At 53.1% G+C, this 23,366-nt stretch overlaps 1 protein-coding gene across 2 annotated transcripts; it reads right to left on the reverse strand.

Annotated features, from left to right (window-relative positions):
- Positions 1-153: 153 nt before the first annotated feature.
- On the reverse strand, positions 154-22,781 carry RAB5C (RAB5C, member RAS oncogene family). 2 transcript variants are annotated; one of them, XM_079904690.1, is made up of 6 exons: positions 22,647-22,781; positions 4,349-4,601; positions 2,751-2,902; positions 2,422-2,544; positions 1,470-1,563; positions 154-960 (listed from the first exon to the last, which is right to left on the reverse strand). In XM_079904690.1, the coding sequence occupies exons 2-6, from the start codon at positions 4,512-4,514 to the stop codon at positions 845-847; spliced, it is 651 nt and encodes a 216-aa protein (XP_079760816.1). In that variant the 5' UTR covers positions 4,515-4,601; positions 22,647-22,781; the 3' UTR covers positions 154-844. The 2 variants fall into 2 exon arrangements, with proteins under 2 accessions (XP_079760816.1, XP_079760817.1); XM_079904691.1 differs by lacking the exon at positions 22,647-22,781 and adding an exon at positions 7,323-7,421.
- Between the last annotated feature and the right edge of the window lie 585 nt (positions 22,782-23,366).

A 23,366-nucleotide genomic window follows, 5' to 3' on the forward strand; every position in this document is an offset into this window, starting at 1 on the left:
ACTCTGCCAGAGAAAGACAAGGAAGACAAGCAGGAGGTCGATCGATCGGCTGACTATATTGACAAGATACTGATTGGTTACATGTTGAAGAAAACATACAATACAAAATACAGAAAAAGTTGGTTCCATCCCCTCCCACTACCCCCCCTTACCCACCCACCCCCAAATACTCATCATTGTGATTTGGTCAGAACAGGGCTCAGAGCCAGAGGTCAGGGTGACCAAGGACGAGGGGGAAGGGGGCTGTGGGCAATGGGTTCGTGGCTGTCACAATAATGCTGTGGTAATGCTGTGGGTTCTCTCCCAGCTGTGAGTCAGGCGGTGGGGAGGGGACGCTGCAGCCTGATGACAGCCAGCTGAGGGAAGAGCTGCCTCCCCCTTCCCTGGCCCCTGGGGCCTGCCCCGTCACCCAGAACGAAGCGCACTCCAAACACAGTTAAGGATACGGATGCTCTTGCTGAGCCCGCTAATCAGCAAGAGGGAAAGAAGGGGAACTGCTCCAACCCCCGCCTCCCCATACACCAGGGTGGGGGGAACAGGGGCACGTGGCTACTACCGGCAAAGGAAGAGTGGGAGAGCAGTAGAAAGGGCAGAAGTGGGAAGAGCAGATCATATATATTAAAAAAGTGACTTAAGACTTAAAATTGAATTAGTATTTGTACAGAAAGGTGCAGGTGGAATAACTCACTCCGGCCTATGATCAAAATGATATGGAGAAACCATGGTGGGCCCCTCCCCCTGCCCCCCAGTGGTGGCCCGAGTCGGTAAGTGCGATTGGTTAGAGTGGATTCCAGTCGGGTCGTTGAGGCGGAGGAGGTGGGGGCAGTGGGCAGGTAAGGGGGGCTCAGTTGCTGCAGCACTGGCTCCGGCTGGCAGGGTTGTTCTCCTGGAGGTCCACTCCTCGGTTCCGGCCCGGAGCACAAGCTGTATTCTGGGGCTCGTTCTTGGGAAGCTTCTTAGCTGTTTGGGAGACGAGGGGGAAGATGGGTGTTTGTGGGGGAACCCTAGTACTCTCCCAAGTCCACTTGGGTGCCGCCCAACATCCTGATGGGTGTGTGTTCTACGTGCCAAGTATATTTTGGGTCTTTCAGGAAACTGAGGCAAAGGGGTTAAATAACTTGCCCAGGACCACAGAGTTAGTAAGTGGCAGAGCAAGGATTCAAACCCACACAGGATGACTCTAGAGCCAAATGACCCCCAAAATCCTAAGTGGGTAGGGGGCCAGTGATGTACAGCTTTAGGTGGGTGGTACGCTGCAGGGTCAGGAAGTGAAGGGTGAGACTTTGCCCAGGCTTTAGAAACCTCTGGAGTGAGCGATCTATATCTGAGAGTCAGATGAAAAAGAAAACAATTTTATCAAAGTATCAAAAATGGTAAAAGATCTGTTGGTGAAGGGACCCCACAGACCTACACAGAGCAGCAGGCAAGTAACACACCCTGGTTGGGGGAGGGGAGCCGAGGCAACTTACCTATTGCCATGAAAATTTCATTCACGTTCATCGCAGTCTTTGCTGATGTCTCCATAAACAGCAAACTGTTGTCCTCTGCATAGGCTTGTGCTTCCTGATTTGGATGGAGGTGAGAAAGTGGGTGGGAGGGAAACACTGACAGTTGGCAGGGGCTGAGGCCCAGGATAAAAATCTTCCCTGATCACAGTGTCTTCCACACAACAGAGACAACACAGGGGTGTTCAGGCCTAAGGCTCCCCTGCTCTGAGCTCCCCCACTTCACATACAGCACCTCTCAGCTCACACACGTCAGCAGAAGTTTGACTCGGGTCTCCATAGGCCCATTCTGCCTTCTTGCTCTTCAAAATCACTAGGCTAGGAAATATTTCTAGAAAGCTATCCTACAAATACACTTGCACATTTGGACAAAAGTATGTGGATGTCGACTACGGCACTGTTTCCAGTCTTTTGCAATTACACACGACCTAGAAGTCCATCGGGTGGGGAGTGGTAAAAAAGTTAAGTATATAGTATGTAAAGAAAGGGATTCATACACTTCCGCATGTTTCCAGAAAGACAAGAAACTGCAAGGAACTTGGGGGAAGGGAGATTGAGTTTCTAGGGTCAGAGACCCAAATTTCATCCTGTATACCTTCTTGTACTGTTTACAATCTCCTATGTGCACATATTACCTGAAAAAGTCTGTCTTTTTCACCATTTCGTTAAAAAGCCAGTTCATAGAAAAAATTAGCCGAAGCTTCTGCTATCCATATGCACACACACCCCACCACCACTGACAGAGAAGGCGGAGTGGTGGACGGCATCCCCTTTAGGCCCATGCTCGAGCCGTGAGGGGACAGCAAACAGAAGCTCCCCTGCTGCCGCCCAACGCAGCCCTTCACAAAGCCCGAGCAGCCTGGGGAAGCCGAGTGGAGCTGGCTCGTCCTCCCCCGGGGCCTGGTCCGTCCCCCACCTGGAACTCCACGGCTCTCTTGCTGGCCAGGTCGGCCTTGTTGCCCGCGAGCGCGATGACGATGTTGGGGCTGGCCTGCCTCTGCAACTCCTTCACCCAGTTCTTGGCCCGTGCAAACGTATCCTGGGGAGACAGGGCCAGAGCGTCAACAGGACGGAGCAGGCATTCTGCCCAGGGCTGTTCACTGGAGAAGCTGGCGCTGGCAGAGCCGAGGTGTCTAAGATGTCATCACCCTGAAGATTCTGGCGAGACACCCCCAAACACCAGAGGAAATGTGCCCACCCCCCCATTCAGGAACAAAGGGTCGAGAAGCAAGGGAAAATCTTTACTGTGTTGGTGATGTCGTAGACCACGATGGCAGCCTGGGCCCCCCGATAGTACATGGGGGCCAGGCTGTGATACCGCTCCTGTCCAGCTGTGTCCCAGATCTCAAACTTGACTGTTGTGTCGTCCAAGCAGACGGTCTGTGTGAGGAAGGCCGCTGGAAGAGGGAGGGCAGTGTTACCAGGCGCAGAGGGGCCGAGGAGACACCCTCACGTATCTGCACTTAGAAACCCGAAAACCCCCAACCCGGCGGCCAGAGAAGCCGAACAAGGCAGGTGGAGCGGGCGCTTCTGTGAGTCGAGGGGGCTGGGGGTTGCACAGGCTTTACAGACCCAGCCAGGCAAGAGTGGGAGGAGAAGGGAAGCCTGCTTGTACTTCAGCCATTTCAGGAGCCCTCTCTGAAGGACAGCGGCGAGGGGCAGGACAGGGAAAGTCTAGGAGAAGCCTGGCTCCAAGCACAAAAGGGTGGGCCCACGCTCCTCCTCCTCTCCCTCCCCTCAGAGAACAGTCCTAGCCCCTCCGTCTGCTCCAGCCCAGGGGCATGGCTGGCCTTCGGTGTCCTGAGGACACTCTCACACACACTCAGCCACGCTGGGGAGACTGAAGTACACGCCGTGCTACTGCCAGGCGGGGGCTGGGTGGCCGGCTTCCCGCTACCCCTGCCACCTCCAGGCACGCTGGCTAGCCGCCACCCTCGGCTTTGCCCTCGACTTTATTCCTGATTGGCTCGACCTTCAGGGAACACAGTGACCCCATCTCTGGCCTGAGGAGGCAGGGGAACACACGGCACTTGTGCACGTGCTTCAAAGGAGTCTCGCAGCTGGGGCTGGCAGGTGGGAGTCGCAGCAGAGGATCCCGACGGCTCTGTGCAGGAAGCCCGCTCTCCTGCCTGGCCCTCCCCCCTCCTCCCTGAGGGGCCTGGGGCACCGCCTCACTTCCCCTCTCCAGCTCCTGACTCCAGTGCTGCAGAGGCACAGAAGACTGCTGACACGGCCTACTTTGTTTCCAGCTGCCTGGAAACCTCCTGCCGACCAAGAGGGTAGAAAAAGGATGACTCAAGCCCAAGGTTGGCCCCAGCCCCTCGGGGTGTGTACTGGCCCCTGAGGCAGGAGGCTGGGTCCAGACCCTCACGTGCTAAATGCTGACCACTGGGAAATCAATGACGGGCTCTGAGCTCAAGAAGGGGTAAAGGTCAGCTTCAGAAACACCAGCCCACTTACGAGGCCATTTCCCCATTCTGGAACGTGGGGGAGGCCGGGGTAGATGCACTGCCTGGTAGCGGTAAGAAGAACCCTCAGAGAGGCAGACGCAGCCTCTCCCTCCCCAGGCCAGTGGAAGGGTGTACCCGGGGCCACAGAAAGAAATCAAGAGACGGAACCAGGAGAGGAAGGCAGTTTTCGAATCTCAGCTAATTCCTACTAGATGCTTGGTGGGACTCTGACATGGAGACCAGCTGCTGGGTTTGATTCCAGGGCCCAGATGAGGCAAGGTGCTGCTGCCCCAGGCATGCTTAGCCTCTGGGCAGTCAGCTTCCCTTCTCCTCCACGCGAAGGCATTTCTTCCACTTCCCTGAGGCCACCCCCTCTCCCTTGGGCCCACTCACCTCCAATTGTGCTCTCCTGGTACTCGTGGAATTGACCCTTGACAAAGCGGAGGACGAGGCTGGATTTGCCCACTGCGGACTCCCCCAGCAGGACCAGCTTAAACTGACAGATCTTGTTCCCAGCAGCTGGTCCGTTGGGTCGTGCTGCACCTCCCCGACCCGCCATGGCCCGTCCCGCTGCAGTGGTGCCGGTGAGCGTGGGGGCGGGGGCCAGTGCTGTGCAAAGAGGCACTTAGTGGGGAGGGGCCTCCAACTGCAAGGGAGAAATCGGAAGTGCTGGGTTAGGCCAAAGACTGCCACCCAGTGAGCCCTCCCTAAACCACAGGTCACTGCCCCGCCCTGATGACCTGGCTGACTGCCTCCCCTCTCCCTAACCCCCTGCCCGGCTTCTCCGCAAGTTAGGACACGAGCCCTAACTAGGCTGTACCACACATCTCCTGGCCCTACAGCCGTCCGACAGTAAAGGGAAAAGTGGTCCCCCAACTCTAGGCTCACAGTTCTGGGCAAACACACTGACCTCCCATCCCCAGATATGAACATTCACATACAAATAAACACCCACAGGAGAGGAATGGGCGTATGCCAGCCTGGTGACAGTTAAGTCAACAGGCAACACAGGGCACCAGAAAATGGCTCAGTGGACACTAGGATCTAGCTCAACAAACAGTTGACCTGCGTGCGGTCTGGTAGCTCAGATCACAGCCTGCCTCTGTGCAAAACCAGAGTGGGTGCTGAGGCCAACCAGGGAACGGGGAGTCCCGGTGGAAAGCTCCTCAGACAAGGTGCTCGGCCAACCTCCCGGGCACTCAGGGACCAGGGCCTGGCCAGGTGCAAGTCGTTATCAAAAGAGCTGTTTTGTCCTGCCATCTCCGGTCTCAGTGTGAGGCTGGAATCAAAGCCTTATTTCACTCCCTCATCCTGAGCCTCTTCCCCCCAGCTCTCTCGTTTTTGATGGGCCAGAAGTCTCACACACATTAAAAAACCAAACACACACCACAGCCAGCGAGCTCTGCCGGCAGTCAGACAGCTGCCAAAGCTCCCTTTTAAATAGAGACCTCAGTTCTATTCTCCACTGGCAGAGGCAGGGCTGAGGGAGGATGAGGGGGAGGTGTGGGAGGGCGGAGACAAACACGGGTACCAAGACCAAGACCTGCACACCCGGCAGCTGGTGTTCCTGCACTGACATCTTTTTTTTTTTTTTTTTGCGGTACGCGGGCCTCTCACTGTTGTGGCCTCTCCCGTTGCGGAGCACAGGCTCCGGACGCGCAGGCTCAGCGGCCACGGCTCACGGGCCCAGCCGCTCCGCGGCACGTGGGATCTTCCCGGACCGGGGCACGAACCCGTGTCCCCTGCATCGGCAGGCGGATTCTCAAACAGTGCACCACCAAGGAAGCCCCTGCACTGACATCTTAGTCACTCAGTCAGTGGTACCCTCGGAGGCGCCAACTTTTTTTTTTTTTTTAAGTTTTGGAACTGCAAAGAAGGATGAGGAGGCTATCTCCAGAAGCCTCTAGAAGACTTATACTAAAAGGTATCAGAACATACACAGAATGTTTGACAAACGAGCACTGTGAGTAGGTACTGTGTCCTAAACACGCTGTGCGGCATTTGAACCTAAGCTGAGAAGAAAAGGTTTGGATGAGAATGCCCTGTGCAGAATAGAGTCTATGCAGGAAGGGTCTTCGGAGCAAGACAGCCCTGACCTGCCCCTGAACGCAGGGAGCGCGTTCCCTGACAGTCAAAGGACGGGGTGTGAATGAAGAGGGGAACGTTTGTGGGAAGCAATGGTCTGTGCTCATGCGAGAAGCAGGCACAGAGGGCTTGCTTTGTGCAACCTCAAATCGTTTCTCCACGTCCAAGTTCTCCCAGCAACTCATTTAAAAAGTGAGCTTCAGGAAGAGTGATTCACTAACCAGGAACAACAGTTTCCTTTCTGGACGGCACTAAAGGAAAAGAGGTTTGAAGCGGGGGCCACCTATTCCCCAAGAGTACAAGGAAGGAAGCATGGGGGGGGGAAATCTCAATTAGTGACAAGAAACGCCAGTTTTGAAATATTTTAGTTTAAGATGCTTTCTCTTTTCACCCCAGTCAGTGATGTTGGCAAGATTCTACACTATGGCCCTTGAGGTGAGGGCCGTGCTTTGGCTTCTTTGCTGCCTTCCTCTCTATGTTCTGGACACACAGGGAATTCAAAGAGCGCTCACCAAATGAAATGATTTTCAGAGACAGCTAACATTTACTGAACGCCTGCACAACGATTATCTCCTTTAAGCTTTAAAACCACCTCCCATTTTTCAGATAAACAGCCTGCGCTCAGGTGTTAAATGCCCTGCTCAAGGCCACCCAGCACATGGTGACGGTGCCTGGACGGTGCCTGGACGCCAGCCATCCTCCCGGCTGTAGGAAGAACGGTGGAGGCAACGCCCACCCTCTGTGTTTGGTTTCGGGCTGCTGGGTGAATGAGAGACTCTTTTAGTGGCAGCAGCTTTGCTGGCCCAGCAAGGGCTGGCTCTGGCTGACAGTCACAGTGATCTTGTAGTCCCTGTGTATTCCTGCCACCAGTGGGAGGAGTCGCCCAGGGCCGGGCCAGGCAACAGCAATGATGGGAAACCACGATGGAATTACAGGTTGGTTATTACCACGAATCCACGTGACACATAATCTTGGCCAGGCGACAGAGTGTGGCTGGGGCACTGGAGAAGGAGGTATGAATGAGTGGGGTGAGGGGAACAGAGGTGAAGACTCTGATGCCAAGAAAACCAAAGCAGCTGGGGCTGAGGGCCACTGGGGTAGGAGGTAACCAGCATCTACAAGTCAAGAAAAACAGAGGTAACATCTAAGTCTCGTCCCTATCAAACCAGTGGGTTTCCAAACCTGCCCAGACAGAATCTGATTTTTTAAACAAGCCAGGAGAGACAAATAACTTTCATGCAGTGGTTCTCAGTTCTCAACCGTGTCTGCACAACAAAATCACCTGTGCAGCCAGCCCCCGGAGATCCGATGAAGGTTTGGAGAAGGGCCTGTGTCTGCATTTCTTAAGCGCTGTTGGGTGCTCCGCCTGGCGCAAACCGCCTGGTGACATGTTCTGCCTGGATGCTGGTCCTGCCCTCCACAGACACCTGAGCAGGCACACACAGCATTTTTTTATGGCCTGTTGCCTCGTGGTTTACCTGGACCCACTTAGTGATCACATGAGCAGAGGTCTTGAACCTTCCCAGACAATAAAGCACAGAGGAAGCGGATTGTGCCATGAAGGGCACATGGAGACATGGAGGCGCCTCAGACAGGCAAAGGCCACACTCTGAGCCCCAGGAAGCCCTATGCCCTCTCCTCCCAAGACTGGGAAGTCAGAGACGGAGCCCCTGGCAGGTGGTAAAGGTGAATTCACTGAGCTTGCCTGCTGTCTGGGGGAGGCAAGCCCACTGTGGGAATCTTCCCTCCTGAACCAGCAGCTAGAGTTACCCACAGGCACAGTCAAATGATGGAATTATAACCCAAAATGGCACAGTAAAAGTCTTCTGGTTTTTAATAATTTTTTTTTTTTTGGCCATACCACGTGGCTTGTAGGGATCTTTGTTCCCCGACCAGGGATCGAACCCGTGCCCCCTGCACTGGGAGCACGGAGCCTTAACCACTGGACCGCCAGGGAAGTCCCCAGTAAAAGCCTTCTTTCAGACCAAAATCCAATTCCCTTTAAGAGCTAAAGCTGTGGTCAAAGTTCCTTATAAGATACAGAATAGGCCAAAAATATATATATATTTTTAAAAACCAGTTTCTCCAGCACCAGGAAAAACACACAAGTGGGATGAATTTCCTCCTGGATATTTTCATGAAGCTGCTGAAATGGGTAGAGCAGCACCTCGAGGGCCCCTCCTTGCCGTGACCCCCTCCGCCACGCTCCAAATCAGAAACCTGGTTTCTTCAGAGGCCACGAGAACAAGCACCACTCCCAACCCCACGTCTTCACAGGAAACGGGAGAGAATTCGAGGACGGGGGCATCCTACACCTTTCCCCACGGGGCACATGAAAGGGCAGAAGGGATCGGAGCTCCTAAACACTCTGGCCCGTGAACAGGCATAATGGGCACACACCCAGCCCATCCTGGGGCCAAGCAGAGAGAGAAAGAGGAAAGAAGAGCGGGACGCTGCTCTTCCTTGCTCTGGACACTGTAGGTCAGTGGGTCTCAAAACTTTTCTTCATCAGAATCACCTGGGGCGTTTAGAAAATAAGCCTGACCAACTGAATCTAGAATCTCTAGAGGTGCAGTCCAGAAATCAATGTTTTTAAAACAAGTTCCCCAGGAATTCCCTGGTGGTCCAGTGGTTAGGACTGGGTGCTTTCACTGCTGGGGGCCCGGGTCCAATCCCTGGTCAGGGAACTAAGATCCCACAAGCCGTGCGGCGTGGCCAAAAAATAAAATAATAAAACAAAATAATCCCCAAGTGATTCTAGGAGGCTGATTTAAGCCCAAGAGCTGCAGTTGACACAGGAAGGAGGGAGGAATGTGAGAAAGGCGCCCCCCAGATGGGTACCGTGGACAATACAGGTGGATCAGGCTGGCGGTGGAGACTGGTTCCTGGCTTTATTCAACACCTGAAGCCTTCTCCAAGATGCGAGATCCTGCTGGAATGTTGCCCCTCCCCCCAGCCTCCACTCGAAATGTTCACCTTTCTCTTCTCTAATCCATGAAGTCACCCACTTCATACTCTTTGTCCTTCTGGTAAAGAGTGAGCAATTCCAGCTGGTGGGTGTCTCTCTCGTGCTTCCTGTTTGCTTCGGAGACTTCCTCTAGCTGAGAGTCCCGGCACAGCTCGGATAGTGAGCAGATTAAGGAAACCAACCAGATTTTGTTTTGGCCAGAGGCTGGTCTGCTCTAGACTGGCTCACTCAAGGTTAGCCTGGGGCCCCCTGGGACCAGGACAGGGAGAGGAGTGGGAAGGGCGTGGTGCGGAGAACCCAGCAAGCCCGCCCAGGGCCCCTGGAGGCGGTTCTGGCCGGTGGCTCTCCAGCTACACTTTACTCTGGATAAAAGCATTCCTGAATATTTAACACCCTGAGAGCTGGGCAAGAGGACATCAGAAGCAACCTGTTAGCTTAAAGAGAATAAATGAAAAAATCAGGGGACACGGGAGAGGTGATTAGGTTCAAAAGCTAAGGTAGAAGACATTAAAACGCTCAGAACAGCAGGGGAGATGATTTACCCGTTGACTCAAGAACACAGCTCATCCTCAACGGGAAAACCACCACTACTGGCACCCAGGACCACAGGGAAGACTCACAGCAGGACTACGCAGGCCTCGAGCTGGTTGCAGAGACAGAGGAAAGAAGAATCGGAAGCAACACAAGCCAAGAGCCCCATGAGGTCCCCACGCTCCTTCCCAGCACAACTAGCAGTCAGGACGTGGGAGGCTGAACTGGGTTTGGTTAAAGCCTGGCTCCACCGTTTATTAGTTAAGTGACCTTGGCCAAGGCAGATGAGTGACCGCTGTCAGCTTCAGTCCCTTATCTATAAAATGGCATTACTTAATACCAGGCACACAGAGTTGTTAAATGAAACAACATATGGTGTGCATGGTACAGTGCCCTCCTGAAGGTGAGGTTCTAACGAACGGCAGGGTTGTTATACTAAGAGCCTAACTAAGTAGCTTTGACTCACTGGTTGTCAAAGCTCAAAACTCCTCTTCATAACTACAGAGAAGGAGATGGAGGTGAGGCAAGGTGACCTGCCCAGGGTCACAGCCAGGTGGTGGCAGAGCCCGAGCCCAGGACTCATAACTCCAGAAAGGCTCCACCATCAGAGACAGAAAACCCAAGAATATTAATAACGTCATCACATCCACTAAGAATAATGGGGCCACCACCTTCTGTCTATGCTTTAATAAAATATGGCTTTTAACCATGGGAAAAGGAGTTTGTATCAAATTTAAAAAACACGCTGCTGGATGGAAAAGTTCTATATCTTGATTTGGGAAGTAGATACATGGACGTCTACAAATGTAAAAATGCACTTAAGATTTGTAAGCTTCGGGACTTCCCTGGTGGCAAAGTGGTTAAGAATCCGCCTGCCAATGCAGGGGACACGGGTTCGAGCCCTGGTCCGGGAAGATCCCACATGCCGCAGGACAACTAAGCCCGTGAGCCACAACTACAGAGGCTGCACTCTAGAGCCTGCGAGCCACAACTACTGAAGCCCGTGCGCGCCTAGAGCCCGTGCCACACAACAAGAGAAGCCACTGCAGTGAGAAGCCCCCACACCGCAAGGAAGAGCAGCCCCTGCTCACCACAACTAGAGAAAGCCTGCGCGCAGCAACAAAGACCCAATGCAGCCAAAAATAAATAAATACATTTATTTATTTAAAAAAAAAAGATTTGTAAGCTTCACTGTATGTAAGTTACATGTCAATAAAAACGTTAAAAATGCTGCTGGTATAGAATTTTGCATACAGCAATGAAAAATTAAAGCTTAGAAATATGATACCAATCTAGCTCCCCTGTACATAAAATATTTTCTGTCTTAGTATAAAACAATTCAGAGTAAAGACTATGAAAAAGGGGCTTCCCTGGTGGCGCAGTGGTCAAGAATCCACCTGCCAATGCAGGAGACACGGGTTCGAGCCCTGGTCCAGGAAGATCCCACATGCCGCGGAGCGACTAAGCCAGTGCACCACAACTACTGAAGCCTGCGCGCTAGAGCCCGCGAGCCACAACTACTGAGCCCGTGTGCCGCAACTACTGAAGCCCGCGCGCCTAGAGCCCGTGCACCGCAACAAAGAGTAGCCCCCGCTCGCCGCAACTAGAGAAAGCCCATGCGCAGCAACGAAGACCCAACGCAGTCATAAATAAATTAAAAAAAAAAAAAAGACTATGAAAAAGATGCTGTCTGAATTAGAAGAGGGCCAAAAGAGAACAAAGATACCCAAACAAATAAGGGGCAAGAGAGCAGGATTCACCATAAACAAATGTGCCTGCTGCATACATATTAAGAATATATTTATTGTTTGTACTTAACTGTGAGCTAAAGAATTTTAAAGTTGTTTAAAGCTTCACGATAGTAAAAAGAGAAGCTGACGCTTGTCTTTTCAGCAGGGAGAAAGAGGTTATGATGGTGTGATGCTCTGCACTCCCCAACCTGTCCAGAGCGTATCTGCAGAGGGAAAAGGGGTTTAGGGGTGGAATCAAAGAGAGGGGTGTCTTCCCTGTGTGACCAGGACTATGGAATTGCCACACAGAGAGCCTGTCTCTCACCTGGAGCGTGTCACAGAAGAAGCTGGGCCCTGGAAGCAGAAGCTTAACGGTGCAGGTTGAGATTCGGGGAGATGCTGACAGGGTGTGTCAGGCCAGGGCTGTAGCCTCTTCCCACCAGTAAGTAGGGGGCTGAGGGGAGATGGCAGCAGGAGAGGAAGGGTATGCTGCCTTTACAGAGCCACAGCAAGACAACTCCCTTTCCAGGGGGAAGGGAGGGAAATCATCCCAGAGGGGGCCTGAGAGCGAGAGGGGGCCCCCTACCGCTGGGGCAGGCCCTTAAATCTGCCCCAGCCCGCCCAACTCCCTTAACTAGGAGCAGTTTCACTTCACTCCCCTTTCAACAGTAAGACTCTACTGGGGCTGAGTGCCTAGACTCCTGCACCACAGTGACGCCTGTGAGCATGGAGTCCATGAACTCCACCAACACCTGCAAAAGGGGCCAGTGTGCAGGGGCACCAAGAGGCTTAAACCCTGGATATGCATGACCGAGTGGCCCTTGCCCGGCGTCCGGGCTGAACCTGGAACTGTGCCAGGAGCAGCCAGCCAGAGCACAGCTGCCGCTGCAGCCCTCTCCCTTGTCGGGAAGACCAGCTGTGTCGCTCAGCATAGATGCCAGGCCGAGTTGGGTGGAAGCCACTCTTGAGGACAGACCCCCAGCCTCCCGCGGCCCTGCCCCAGCAAGAGCACCAAGAAATCCTTCTCCGATCTCCAAGCTGCTTTCTCAGCTCTCAACCACAGACGGGCTCCCTGGAGAGGAGGAGAAGCAGAGTCAGCGCTAACTTTCAGGCCCAGGATGAAAACCTCCAGTCCCTCTCTTCCTGTGCCCATGGGGAGGAAGGCTGCTGGTGGGGGCAGGGGCTTATCTACAGGGATCTGCTGACACAGCCTGGCCGTTGTGGCTGCCCATACCATCTGTGGAAGGGCCCCGGGATTCAGGGGCAGCTCTAGGGTTCTCATTCACCGGCCCTGCTGGCCACAGAGGAGCCAGGCGCTTGGGTGGTGGGGTCATGGGGAAAGCCAGCCAGACAGCGGTCTGCCTACAGCTGCACCAGGCAAGGCTCATGCTGCCTACTGATTCGAAGAGGCACCGGGGGGGCTCTCGGCCCTACGAGTGCTACTCCTAAGAGACTATCTCCCTAAGAGGGCCTGGCCTCCGGCTCAGCGCACCTCAGCCAGCAAGGCTGTGGCAGACTCTCCAGGCCCATGCGGGGCAGCTAAGAAGCCTCAAGCGAAAGCCCAATTTGAAGTCTGGCACTTTCGGTGGCACAAACCCACACACGCATCCAGCTACAGGGTACAGGGTACGGGGTACGGGGTGCGGGGGGAATGGGACCAAGGCTGTGTGGTGGCTCACCTCCCCCCCACCGCCCCAGCTCTTCACCTGCTGGTGCCAGGTAGAACACAAAGATAGCTGGACAAGGCTCAGCTTCTTCCCTGGCCACAACCTATACCTGCCATGGCCCCAGGATGGAGCACAGGTCATGCGGAAGCCAGTCAGGACAGTTGCAGGAGACCAGCTGACCCACAAGCCTCACCATTACTCTGTGTTTGAGCTGTTTATGCTCATGCAGTTACTATTTCCCCAGACGGTGCTAACTAGGATCTCAACAATACAGGGCCCATTGATCCCTCTGTCTTGGGAAGGTCTCTGCAGGGGCCAGGAGTACCTGCCTGAACAGCTGCTGCTTCTGCTGCTGCCCCAGGCCCAGAAAGACTCTAAGAACCTCTGCTGAAAGTCAGGATCATCAGCAACACCTGTTGATCGAGCTACTCATGCCAACAACTGACACCTCTCACAAACCCTTCCCGTCTTTACAAAAAAACAGAAAGTCAGTTTAAGTTACCACCCTCTTTGTTTTGCCCTCAGCTCCTAAACAGAGAGCAGAGGGCAGAGGTCATGCTTCAGAGGCAAGCAGGGGAAAAGAGAGTCAGGTATCAGATCTGGCAAAACCAAATTCCTCCTGCTCAGACACCACACACGCTATGGTCAGAGGCTGCCCAACCAACGAGAAACAAGGTCAAAGTTCCTGCTGTGGGATCTGAGGGATGACGGCTGCTCTCAGGAGCCCTGGTGCCAAAGAACAATATTTTAGGCTGATTTTTTCTTTCTTAAATTTTTTTTTTTTTTTTTTTTTTTGTTACGCGGGCCTCTCACTGTTGTGGCCTCTCCCGTTGCGGAGCACAGGCTCCGGACGCGCAGGCTCAGCGGCCATGGCACACGGGCCCAGCCGCTCCGCGGCACGTGGGATCCTCCCGGACCGGGGCACGAACCCGTGTCCCCTGCATCGGCAGGCGGACTCTCAACCACTGCGCCACCAGGGAAGCCCTCTTTATTTATTTATTTATTTATTTTGCGTTACGCGGGCCTCTCACTGTTGTGGCCTCTCCCGTTGCGGAGCACAGGCTCCGGACGCGCAGGCTCAGCGGCCATGGCACACGGGCCCAGCCGCTCCGCGGCACGTGGGATCCTCCCGGACCGGGGCACGAACCCGTGTCCCCTGCATCGGCAGGCGGACTCTCAACCACTGCGCCACCAGGGAAGCCCTCTTTATTTATTTATTTATTTATTTTGCGTTACGCGGGCCTCTCACTGTTGTGGCCTCTCCCGTTGCGGAGCACAGGCTCCGGACGCGCAGGCTCAGCGGCCATGGCTCACGGGCCCAGGCGCTCCGCGGCACGTGGGATCCTCCCGAACCGGGGCACGAACCCGCGTCCCCCGCATCGGCAGGCGGACTCTCAACCACTGCACCACCCGGGAAGCCCTCTTTATTAAATTTTTGTCGAACAAAACGTAGAAGGGTGAAGTGAAGAAATCAGGCAATGAATGGGTTTCAACAGGTTTCGATGAATGAATCACACTTCTGCTTCATAGCCCCAAATCTTCACGACTGTTGCGGGTGGCAAGAGGTTGGACAACTTGGGGGCTTGAGGGTTGGGAGTGAGAAAGTGAGAGAAGCTAAGGGCATGTTGCAGATGAAACGATCATGCTACAAAATTCGCAAAGGCAGACTATGGGCTTCCCTTTAACAGCACACAACATCAAACCTGACACACAGTGGGTGTTCATAAACGTGGTGAACCGAGCCTGCGATGTAGGTACAGCCCGGTTAGGTCTGGCAAGTGAACGGGGCAGCTGAAGGCTTCAATACACATCCATCTGCCAGACAGTTTGGATCCCCTAACAGAGCCATAGCCCAGCGAAGGGGACACCTCGCCACCCCAGACAGGACCTCTTAGGTTCCTTCTACACAGGGGTGAAGAGCACAAGTGCTGGAGTCAAACTTCAGTTCAAGTCCTGGAGCCACCACTTCCTAGGGTGACTCTGTGTTGTGTCACTAAACCCACCTCCTCCCGTGTAAAATAGAGAGATTAGCATCACCCATCTCCCAGGGCTGCTGGGTAAAGGATGCACCGAAGACTCCCAGCAAAGGGCCTGGCTCCGAGCAAGCGCTCGATAAATAAACGTTCGTGGCGGGGAAGTCCCTGTGAAGTGGATTCCTCGAGTAAACGTTCAAACACTATTTATTCACATATTGCTTTTGCTTCCCGTTTCCCTGAACCCCATTCCTCAGTGCCCCTCATCTGGAGAGAATGCTGAGTAGGACAACAGCTCTAGTCTGAATATTTTTGTCCCTCTCCCAAATGCCTATGTTGAAATCCTAATCCCCACTGTGATGGTATTTGGAGGTGGGACCTTTGAGAGGTGAGGCCATAAGGGCAGAGCTCTCATGACTGGAATTAGTGCCCTTTTAAAAGAGAATCCCAGAGCGCCCTTGCCCCTTTCATCATGTGAGGACACAGCAAGAAGTCAGCAATCTGCAACCCGGAAGAGGGCTTCCACCAGAACCCAACCATGCTGGCCCCCTGAGCCTGGACTTCCAGCCTCCAGAACTGTGAGAAATAAATTTCCTCGTTTATAAGCCACCCAGTCTGTTGTAATTTTGTATAGCAGCCCAAACAGACTGAGACAACAACTTTCACCAGTGCCCTAGAAAAAGGAGCAGCTCACAGCTGATGTCCTATGTCCTGTCAACAACCAGAACCTTCTATTCTCTAGAGACTGGCTTCCAAAGCCACAAGAATGGAGGGGGGGGACGACCACCACCAACCAAAAAAAATCAACAGTGAGTTAAAGCCCCTAACCAGGCAAGTCATGAACTCTTAAAAAAAAACAAAAAACAAAAAAACCCTACAACACAAAACATCTTAAAGCCCAAATGCCGTTCCTTCCATTTCAAAGCCTCTTTCAGGAAAGGGAAGGAGTTCCGTGGTGGAGAGGGGGAGGGGACAGGACTAGGACAGCTGACAAAGACACCAGAGTTCCTTTTAAAAAACAGGCTGCAAATGCTAGAGGTTTGGAAATTGGTGTCATTAATCACCACAGCCTTTGGAGCGGGCTCGGAGAGCAATTTGATGACTAGGAGAGCAGCCAGGGTTAGGGAGGCCACCCACACCCTCCCCCACACCCTCCCCCACGCCTGGGATGCTTCTGACAGAGCCACCTGAAGGGGACACACACGGAGCTATGAATAGAAGGCCAGAGGCTTGTAAACCAACTCCTGTTAAGATCCCAAGTTAGTGTTTCCAGCAGGGCTCAAGTTACACATCTTCATAAGGATGACAGTACAACGGAAGGATTTAAGCTATTCAATGATTCAGGATCACAGCTCAAAGTGACAGCCTGCCCTGAGCCTGCCTGGAGCCACAAACCCTGCACGAACCCTCCCAAAGGGGAGGTCCATTTTTGAATGGCAGCAAAAGAACGCTGGCCCAGACCACATGGACTCGCCTACCAGACCTGGAAGGTTTAGCTGGAGAACTTAGCACCTGAAATACTCAATGATTATGTACCTCACCTTCCCAACTGGATAGTAAACTCCAGAGTAAATAGCAAATCCGACCATTTTTGGATCAGTCAAAAAGCATGAGGCAGGGGTAGCAGAAGTATGGAGAAGCAACCGCCTGCCATTGGGGTCAGCTCCCAGGAGTCTCCAGGGGTGGATTTCCCAGGCGCAGCTCCACCTCACCTACCTCTGGAGGCTTTGGTGACTACAACTAACCATCAAGAGGAGAAATAACATAACTCCGACCACAAAACTCCATATCAACATAACTGAGAGGAAGCATTTGCTAAAAAGGGAGTGGCCTTGGACAGCCAGCTGATTCCAGGACCAGGGCAGGAAATACACAAGGTAAGCCTGGAGCATCTTGTAGTGCCAAAAAGTAAGGAAGTGCTAACAAAAATGAAAACAAAAAACCCCAAGATGATGGGGGTAGGTCAAAGGGAGCTGAAAAAGCTCCCAATGACCAAAGTTGGAACAATTTGAACAATAAAATGAAGTAGTACTGGATTATAAACCAAAGTGTAAAATAAATGCCCACGAGTTCATAGTGATATAAATAATTGAATATATAAATGGGGGAGGATAGACAAATCTTTTGTGTACAAGAACTCCAAGTAATTCACGTAGATACCCTGCCCTGGAGGAGAGGAGCCTAACTCCCCACCCCTCAAGTGTGGGCTACACAGAGGGACTGCCTTCCAAGGAGGACAGCACAAAATGGGGGAGGGGAGACAGTGGAGAAGCCTGACAAACATCGCCTCAGGACTCCCCTGGTGGTCCAGTGGTTAAGAATCCATCTGCCAATGCCAGGGACACGGGTTCGAGCCCTGGTCCGGGAAGATCCCACATACGGCAGGGCAACTAAGCACGTGTGCCACAACTACTGAAGCCCGTGCACCTATAGCCCGTGCTCCCTAACAAGAGAAGCCACCGCATTGAGAAGCCCACGCACCGCAATGAAGACCCAGCGCAGTCAAAAAAAAAAAAAAATCGCCTCAGCCGGGTGACCAACCCTGACGCTGACAGCGCTAAGTCACGTTGGCTGTACACACCCCTGATACGATGTGGTGAGAATGGCTCTGAGGTCTTCCTCCCGCAAACCCATAGCCCCAGTGTAACCGTGAGAAAAACATTAGACAAATCCCAATTGAGAAACACGCTATAAAACATGACTCCTCAATACTCCTCAAAACTCTCAAGGTCATCATCATCAAGGAGAGCCTGAGACACTGTCACAGCCAAGAGGAGCCTAAGGAGACATGACTAAAGGTAAGACTAACTAAAAGGTAACGTGGTGTCCTGGATGGGATCCTGGAACGGAAAAAGGACGCTAGATAGAAACTAAGGAAATGTGAATGAAGTATGGACTTTGGTTAATAATAACGTATCATAACTGGTTCATTAATTGCAACAAATGTACAATATAATGTAAGACGTTAATCACAGTGGAGACCAGGTGTGGCGGTTTGGGAGGAAACTCTACCACCTTTGCAGTTTTTCTGCTGGCATCCCCCTTGTTAGGCCCACCCTTATTCAAGAACGAGCCTTGTGCAGATATGCGAAGGAGCACCCAGGGCCCAGAGCTGAGTTCACTTCCATAGACCCCTGCCCAGCCCTGACCTGGGGTCGGTGCCGCCAAACCACACACAGCTGTGGGGGCACACGGACCAGGCACACGCACGCTGGAAGGGGGCCAGCACACCGTGGGTGGCCAAAGCCATGCTGCCTCTCCTGATGAAACTGTGCCGGACAGAGAGCTGTACCCTCTGGAAATTTAGTTTGTGACCTGTCTCCACCCCCTATATCATCTGTACTGTAGCGTTCATCCTGTTTACCTGTCCGCTCTCTTATCTATGAGCAACTCTGCGGAGGATGGACGAAGAAATGGCTCAGACTTTGGGATCGGAGGGACGTGAGCATGAATCTCAGGTTCACCACATCTGTGCTGTGTATGTTAGAGGAAACGGGCAGGCGTTTGCTTCAAGGGGAGGTTTGAATGTCTGCCCTTTCCTTGGACAACCACAGCCTACTATGCTGGGTGTCACAGTGGGACTGGACACAGAGATAAAACAGGACACCATCGGTGCCCCCACAGGGCTCACACACTAGACAAGGAGGCAGACAAGGAGCAATGAGAGGAAAGTACAGGGAAGAGAAAAGCCCTCAGCCTCCTTCAAGGGAGGGGAGGCTTCACAGAGGAAGTGATGTTCCAACTGCGCTTTGAGAGAAAAGCTGGGAGATGCTGCTCCCAGGCAGGAGGTGGAGAAGGGCCTTCCGTGCAAAGAGAAGAGCATGCAGTTAGCCCAGAGACAGGGTGAGGAGGGATCCGAGCACAGACTTTCTCCCCCGGCTCTGCCACTCACTATGGAGTCCCTACCGTAACCTGGGGACTGAACGCAGTACCTTCGTCCTGGGGCTGTTGCGAGGATCAAAGGAGAGTGCCTGGCACATCGGAAGCAAAACTCAAAAAGTTTAGCTTTTATTTGCATTATTGTTCCTATATACAAGAGATGGGGATGTTTACTCTGAAAACTAATCTTTTATAGAACCAAGCTATTAATGCAGAGAACTCCTTAAGAAATATTCCAATTCTCCCCTGCCAAGGCTCTTGAAAGCACTATTACCTGGGTTGGGGCACATCCTAGTTTACAAATTCTACCTGAAATGGCCCCAACAAAAGTATCCCGACTCAAGTTGGGGGAGAGAAAATGCAAACTTCCAGGAATCTGGGAATCGAACCCAAAGCAGCCTGCTGCAATCAAAATATTGTCCTCAAGTTTCCTGTTTTAGCTTAAATACATGCAAACTTTGCATTCCAATCTGTAATAGATCCAGGATTGTTCTGGTATAAAAATGTTGAAAACTGAGTAAGACTGAAGTGCCTAGAAGATGCAGAGATGTGTGGCTCTGAGTATCCACTGGGTCTGAGAACCCCAGCGGGAGGCGCACAGTCATGGTCTTAGCATTCTCTTCAGTAAAATGGGAATAGAACCCACAACAATTCTGTTTACCATCTATGGAACAAGACAGTATGGGAACCATCCATCAAACCACCGAGCATCCCAGTGAAAACTGGCAGAAATGTTGAATCAGAATCCTAGGGATGAATTATGATGTACCTTCAAAACTCCATGGACCTCGTGATTATCTATCCTGTGCCAGGCAATGGACTAGCTTTACCCTTTGTTTCTAATTCAGCAAGATATTTTGTATCTCCATTTCACTGGAAGAAAGAGAGGCTCAGAGAGGTCAAGTAACAAGCCCAAGGCCACGCAACTGGTAAATGAGGGAGTCCAGATGACAACTCAGGCCTGGTTGACTCTAAGGCTCTCGTGCCTTCCACCCCACCACACCGCCTCTGTTTACCAGGCAAGGGTTAGAAGAAGAAGGGTCTAAGAAGTACCTGGTTGGTGGGGCTGAATTGAAATTTCTGACCTTGCTCTGTGTTTCCATGTAAATTCTAGTGAAAGGAGCCCCTGATAGACAGCCACATCCTTCCCCCTAGAAGCAGCAGGCAGCACCAGAGGAGAAGTGCGGGGGCTGAGCAGAGGCCAGCTCCACCAGTTCCCTGTGCCCTTCACCCTGCCCAGAGGGACCCCTGAGTCCACTCACTTTGACTTTCATTTTCTAGCCATCCTGACTTTCAGTTTCCCAAGAAATTAATAGCATGCAGATGTGAGCAAACTCTCAGGCCCTGAAGAGTACTGACTCAGGACCCATAACTGCCATGGTCCCCAGAGGCAGAGGAGAAAGAAGACAGGAGGGTGCGGTAGGGCTGGGGAAGAAGACCGGAAGCAGAGGAGGAGTGCCACTGATGAGGATGCTAAAGAATCTGACCTGGGCCACTGCTTGCTCACCCGCATGTCCATTCCCTCCACAAACAGACCAAAGGAGGACCCGCTATCAGGCAAGATGAGGCACATCTAATCCCAAGACCCAGCTCTACCATTTTCTAACTGTGTGATCTAAGACAAACTACTTCCATTCCTTCAGCAGCATCTCTAAAGTGGAGATACAATTCCCACAATCTCCCAGGAACACATGTGAGGAACACATGTGAAAAGAACTTGGCAACTTTAGACTGATTTATAAAAATCAGTTGTTACCACCCTTCTATAGTATAAAGGCAGAAAAAGACCCACTGGTTGTAAGAGGCAAGCAGGAGAGGAAGGGCATCAGAGGGGAGGGGCTTCTGGCCCACACACAGCCGTCCCCCTCTCTGCCAAGCAGTGGCAGATCTCTGCTTGGACTCTATAATCTGTGCATGCCAGAAGTGGCCACCTAACCAGTCAGGGCACTGGCGCCTTCCTGTCTCACTGAAAGGGAGAGCTTCTCCTTCAAAAGCTTGCTTTAGAATTAGAGCTGGGAGATCAAGTCCAGACAAAGAAGGTCCCCTTGGAAGGCTGGCCAGCCTCATCCTGGGACTCCCAAAGAGTTCCAGAAACTACAGCCCACTACTGAGGAGGTAAGTTTGGTCAGAGACCAATGGCCGGTGAGTAGAGGCACAGACTGACCAGATTAGAGAAACCAGGTTGGCCATAGAAGTCTCCAACAACCCTCCAAAGAAGTCCACAGAGAGAGAGCTTGTGATTCTACTGCTGACTCTGACAAGAAACTTTTTTTGTTTTTCCATAAAAAATGAAAGGAGTGCATCCCAGGCCTAGCTCAAAAGTTTGCAGGAGTCAGACACTGGTGATTGTCCAGAAGAGGTCAAAAAGCTCTCAAGACAAAACAACTTTAACACTTATAAGTAGCATCCAAGGGCAGTAAAGATGGCCCAGAACACTGAAGAGATACAGAAATTCCCAAAGATTGCATGGCCTTCCCTCCCTTCCTCCACTGTAGATAGCAAGGGTCAGTCATGGCCTCAGAGTCAGGCTGCTCTCATTAAGGTGCAGTCTCTGGCCTGTACTTTGGCCACATAACAAAGAACCTCCCAGCCTGGTCTGAGACAGCAGCCATTTCACACACCTAAGTCCCAAGCAAGGGACAAGGATCAGATGTCAGTACCGGCTGCCTCTCGGAAAAGGTGGGGAGCATCAGCACTTTGTGGCATGTGTGGGAATTCCTTGGGCTACAAAAATTTGCACATTAAGGACCCAGAGGTGCCACCACAGTGGCATCAAGTTAATCCTCTGCAATCTACAACTTACTTGATCAAGCCCAGAAGGGAATGGAGATAGACCCTAGGACTAAAAGTGGTGTGACCTGTTGATCAGGGAGGTGAGCATGTGTGTTTAGGGTGGGAAAGAGATAGCCCAGGACTCTTCAGTTCCAGACTCCTTATTTTTGGTCTTTTTTCTCTTCTCTAAGGACCAACAGACAGCAGTCCCAAGAGGAGCAGTCCCTCTGAGGCAGCCTGGAACCACTCACGGGCTCTGGGAGGACAGGGCTGAGACTCCAGCAAGGGGGGAGGAAGAGGGGAGAGAGATGATAATGAATGGGCAGATCTATCCTGACCTATGTGATCTGTAGCTAGGATCGAGCAAACCTCAGCTAAATTGTTCAGAGGCAGGAAGAGCCAGAGATACACTCAGAGAACGACACAACACAACCAGAGGACAGGGCTGGGGGCTCAGGGGGCAAGGCACGGAGAAGACAGCTCATTCCTAAAGAGTGACCCAGACTTTAAACTCTGCTGAGATCCTGGGTGGCTCTCTGGCTTGAGGAAAGAGAGGAAGTTAAGGAGTTGTGGGAGCCGTCTCAGCCAGGACCCCCCCACCCCACCCCGCCCCAGCCCCAGGAAATCGAGATAAAATTCCTCTAGGGCTGGAGCGACAACTGTTTTTGTGGGACGGGGCGGGGCGGGGCGGGGTGGGGGGACGGGCTGGGGACAAGAGAGGCGACAGACAACACTCCTGGCTACCTCTAAAAGAGAAGGGGGACAGGCTCTTTCACACCTGACAAAGATTCCTCCAATTCTGGGAGCAGAGGGAGAGGAACTTAGGGTCTCTCCCTCCCACAACCGGACCGGGACAGGCCAGAGGAGAGCCATAGGAGTTTCCCAAGGCTCACGAAGGGCAGGGAAGGGAAGGAAAGAAAAGATCTCCCCCGCTTTGGCTCGACGCCTGGGGAGCCCCTTAAGAGGGGGCTACGGGTCGGGGGAGGGGTCAGTATCCCCCTAAGCCAGGGTTGGGCGGGAGGAAGGGCCGCCCCGGAGAGGCTTCAACACGAACGAGACACTGCGTCCCAGGACAGGCACACTCACGGCGGCTCCGGGGCGGCGGCGTTACTTGGGGCCGGGGCTCGGACAGGCTCCGCTCCTCTCCCCCCAGCGGTGTCCCAGGCTCCGGCCTCCACTTCCGCCTTTCAGCCGCTCCGGATCCGGATCTCCACCTCCAACCCGCCCCTCAATACTCCCAGGCGACTGACAGGGCGGAGAGACCAATGGGAGGCACTCTTGGCCGACTCACAGGCGGTCCCGGCGTGGGGTGCGGGAGAGGCGGGAGAGCGCGCGCGAAGGACGGCGGGACTTGTAGTTCGCAGCGTTGGGAGGAGCCGGTGGCCGCCTGGGATTTAGGCTTAGGGTGGAGCCGGCGGCCGGCTAGGCGGAGCCCGGCCGGGAACTCTTTAAGGCCAGGTCTGCCGACCGCGTCATCACGGATTCCAGGCGCCCCGAGGGGAGGCGTTTGGCGGAGCGTTGCAAGAGTGCAGAAGGCTGTGTGTGCAGAATTGGGAAAGGAAAAACATGGTGTGAATGAATATGCACGTAAGGCCGCGTGGACCAGCCCTAAGCGCTCCCTAACGCGGAGAAACCCCTGTCCAAGCTTGCGGGCCAAGTCAGTTCTGGGAGCCCGACTGTTGGGGACATTCTGAGATGAGAAAGATGATGGAAGCGCTATAGAAAGGGCTCTCTGGAGGCTACTGGGTGGGATCACAGGGAGAGCTCTTGCTACTGCCCAGCCGTAAACCGGAACCCTCCGTCTTT

Source organism: Stenella coeruleoalba, assembly GCF_951394435.1.
Source record: "Stenella coeruleoalba genome assembly, chromosome: 19".
Taxonomy (NCBI): domain Eukaryota; kingdom Metazoa; phylum Chordata; class Mammalia; order Artiodactyla; family Delphinidae; genus Stenella; species Stenella coeruleoalba.